Source organism: Juglans regia, chromosome 16, assembly GCF_001411555.2.
Source record: "Juglans regia cultivar Chandler chromosome 16, Walnut 2.0, whole genome shotgun sequence".
In the NCBI taxonomy this organism is placed as follows: domain Eukaryota; kingdom Viridiplantae; phylum Streptophyta; class Magnoliopsida; order Fagales; family Juglandaceae; genus Juglans; species Juglans regia.
Genome location: NC_049916.1, coordinates 22,280,207 through 22,283,419, shown reverse-complemented (window position 1 = coordinate 22,283,419; position 3,213 = coordinate 22,280,207). Strand labels below are relative to the sequence as shown.

General features: G+C 34.1%; 1 protein-coding gene across 1 annotated transcript; it reads left to right on the top strand.

The window, feature by feature from the left end:
* Window positions 1-1,312: 1,312 nt before the first annotated feature.
* Window positions 1,313-2,482, top strand: LOC108991278. Its single transcript, XM_018965453.2, has one exon. It carries the CDS (start codon window positions 1,472-1,474, stop codon window positions 2,309-2,311), a length of 840 nt encoding a protein of 279 aa, XP_018820998.2. The 5' UTR covers window positions 1,313-1,471; the 3' UTR covers window positions 2,312-2,482.
* The last annotated feature ends 731 nt before the right edge of the window (window positions 2,483-3,213 follow it).

The following is a 3,213-nucleotide window of genomic DNA, read 5'->3' as shown; positions in this document are numbered from 1 at the left end:
ATATTATGCTTAAACAATATGTCGATCTTATTAAACAATATGTAAATCATAAGATCGAATTTACATAACTTACATCTAAAATGTGCGATTCTTAAGCATTGTCTGAATATCAAAATTATCTTAATTTATCTCATCTGATCTAATTATTATATTTTTTTTCAAATTTTTAAACAAAATATTATAAAAAAAAATTTAAAATTTTCAAATCCTAAAACAAAAATAATATTATAATAATATTTTATTTAACTTTCAACTTTCATATCAATTTACTATCAAAACCTTCTCTTAGTTTAGGAAAAACCTACTCTTCTTACTGGAAGCTGCTATACCCAAAATAGAGAGAGAAGATTTTACATGTTAAAGTGTTGCTAATTTGTTACTCATCATTCATATACACTATATATCACACTTATTTTTAATTTTTTTAAATTTTTAAATTTTATTCTTTCTAAACTAATTAATCAAACCAATACTTATTTTCTATTTAAAACGTGGAAAGAAATACTCTTTGAAATTATTTTCAAGAGCATTTTTTATAGTTTCAATTTTTAAAATATATTTTTTAAAATAAGAAAGTTGAGTTAATCTCATATGATATGTAAATAATAAAAAGAAAATAAATCATTTATAAATAACATCAAAATGCCTGTTAATAAAAGTGAATGTCTCCTTACTAACGCAAATCCCGTTTGGATTTAAAATCGTTTCATCTCATTTTATTATTTTAAATTTTTATACAAAATATAATAAAAAAATCAACTATTTCAAATGTCAAAAAAATGATAATATTAGAAAATAATATTTTATTTTATTTTTAACTCTAGATCCTGTTTGGATTGAGAAATCATATCAACTCATTTTATTTAATTATTATAATTTTTTTAAATTACTACATAAAATACAATAAATAATTTAATTTTTTAAATCTCAATTTAATTTTTTTAAATCTCAAAATAATAATAATATTAAAAAATAATATTCTAATAATATTTTATTCAATTTTTAACTTTTATCTAAAATTATTTTATCTCATTTTATTATTTAAATATTTGTTTTTATATATAAGATGAGATGAGATAAAAGTTAAAAATTAAATAAAATATTATTAAAATATATATTTTTAATATTATTTTTATATTAAGATTTAAAAAAATTAAATTATTTATTTTATATAAAAATTTAAAAAATTTATAATAATTAAATAAAATGAGTTAAAAAGAATAATAATCGTAACCTTTCACTTGAAAGTTTACAAGACTCCTTCCTCGCCGTGTCTACACGCTCACCGGATAACAGAGTGTGGGCAACTGTTCTCTGCAACGAACGGTCACCTCTACGTACCCCTTCTGCCTTGTCTATCAAGTGAAATTAAATTAAAACCCTATCACTGCCCCCCTCTCTCTATTTCTCTGTTCTCTTTTACTCCGTAGCCCATCAAAATCTACACTCTCATCCGAAACAATAAGCAAAGATGAAAATAAAGAAAGGTAAAGTATACCCGTCTCCTTCTTCTTCTTCTTCTTCTTCGACGTCGACTGCGATTACCTGCCCTTTTGATGGAGATTTTCCCGCCGTGTTGAAGCTCCTCCCGGCGGCCATTCTTGCTCTAGCCTCTGTGCTCTCCCTGGAGGACCGTGAAGTCCTGGCCTATATGATTACTCCCTCCTTGAAACCCACTACTTTGTCTCCAATCGTCCAAGATTCCAAGAAAAAAACCTCCAAAAAACCCCCAAGCAGAAGCTACAACACCAGGAACAGTAACAGCTCCCACAGACCGCCGATGTTCGACTGCGACTGCTTCGACTGCTACACTAGCTACTGGTTCAGATGGGACTCCTCTCCCAATCGCGAGCTCATCCACCGGGCCATCGAGGCTTTCGAGGACCACTTGGCCCAAGGCGAGCAGTCAAAGAAGGTCAACAGCAGAGGTAAACGCAGAGAGAAACCGTCAAGCCGCCGCTCACCAGAAAAGTCGGCCGATGTTTCGGAGACTTTGACGCCACAGGAGATTGAGGAAAGCTGTGGTTTTTATGTGACTTCTCCGGAGAAGGAAGTGGATTCGGTGAGCTGGACCGACAAGGTCGACGAGGTTGTCAAAGGGAATGGTAAGGACAATAATATAGAGTATGAGGTGGCTGTTGAAGAGGTTATGGAAGAGAAGTACGAGGACGAGGAGGCTACGGTGGCTGAACCGGCATTGAGGGCTGCGGGCAACAGCAACAACCACAAGGGTTTGGCCAGAAAGGTACTGCCGGACGTGCTGTGTATATTCAATTCTCGTTTGTGGAGCCTTTGGAGTCCGAATGCGTAGGTCAAAATTTTCAATTCCTCATATTAATTTTTGGTTAATTTCTATTGTGGTTCAAGTTTTCGAGCCCCCCAAAAGGCAAAGATTTTAGAAGGAAATGGAAACATATTTTTGGTGGTGGGTTTTGTTTCGTACTCGAAATCCCAATGTGGATATGGTGAAAGTCTGAATGAATCCCTGTTTTTTTTTTTGGTACATTTGAAGGTTCTCTGTCCTTTGTGTTGGTTCGCATTGCCTGGGCCATATATATTGGTCGGTGGGAGTAATTTTTCTCGGCGGTATGACTGGAAAGTGTTCATATTTTTCCGTTTTCTGGGGTGATGGGGAGGTAGTAATGATTAAGTGTTGCTTAATTAAGAACTTCCTTTTGCGTTGGTGAAGATCATTTCTGAAGTGGGCCAACCAGTTCAGATATTTTTAACTGGGGATGTTATAATACCGCATTGCTCTTTCATTTAATCGGTTCTCCTTTTCTCAATGTCAATGGGATGCGATTTTCTATGCTCTCTGATTCCAGTTTTTTTGGCTGGACTGCTTCGGATTCCAATTTTAATTGTTCTTCCCAAGATCACTGATCTGGGTTCGGTACCCTATGTTTCTGGGTGCAATCGCCTAACTTAATGGATATTGTCCAACCAATAAATCTCCTGAAAACCCAAAATTTCCCTGTACAAATAGGTCTCTGCTTCCTGAATCTGATAATCTCATGCAATTTAACTTTGTTGCCTACACAACTGTAAGATTATGTTTCCCTAGCTGCTCTATGATTTGGATTGTTGGATGCAATAAAAGAGTTCAAAAAATTAGTCTGTAAAGGGATAAATACTTGAGGGCGCTGGGCCTGCCACTTCTGTGCTTTATAGTAATGCAATGCAGTCGCAGCAGGTGAACTGGGGTCATGGGGG

Bases quoted from the DNA above. Each gene is read 5' to 3' on its own strand.
- LOC108991278 (XM_018965453.2), top strand. From the start codon at position 1,472: ATGAAAATAAAGAAAGGTAAAGTATACCCGTCTCCTTCTTCTTCTTCT.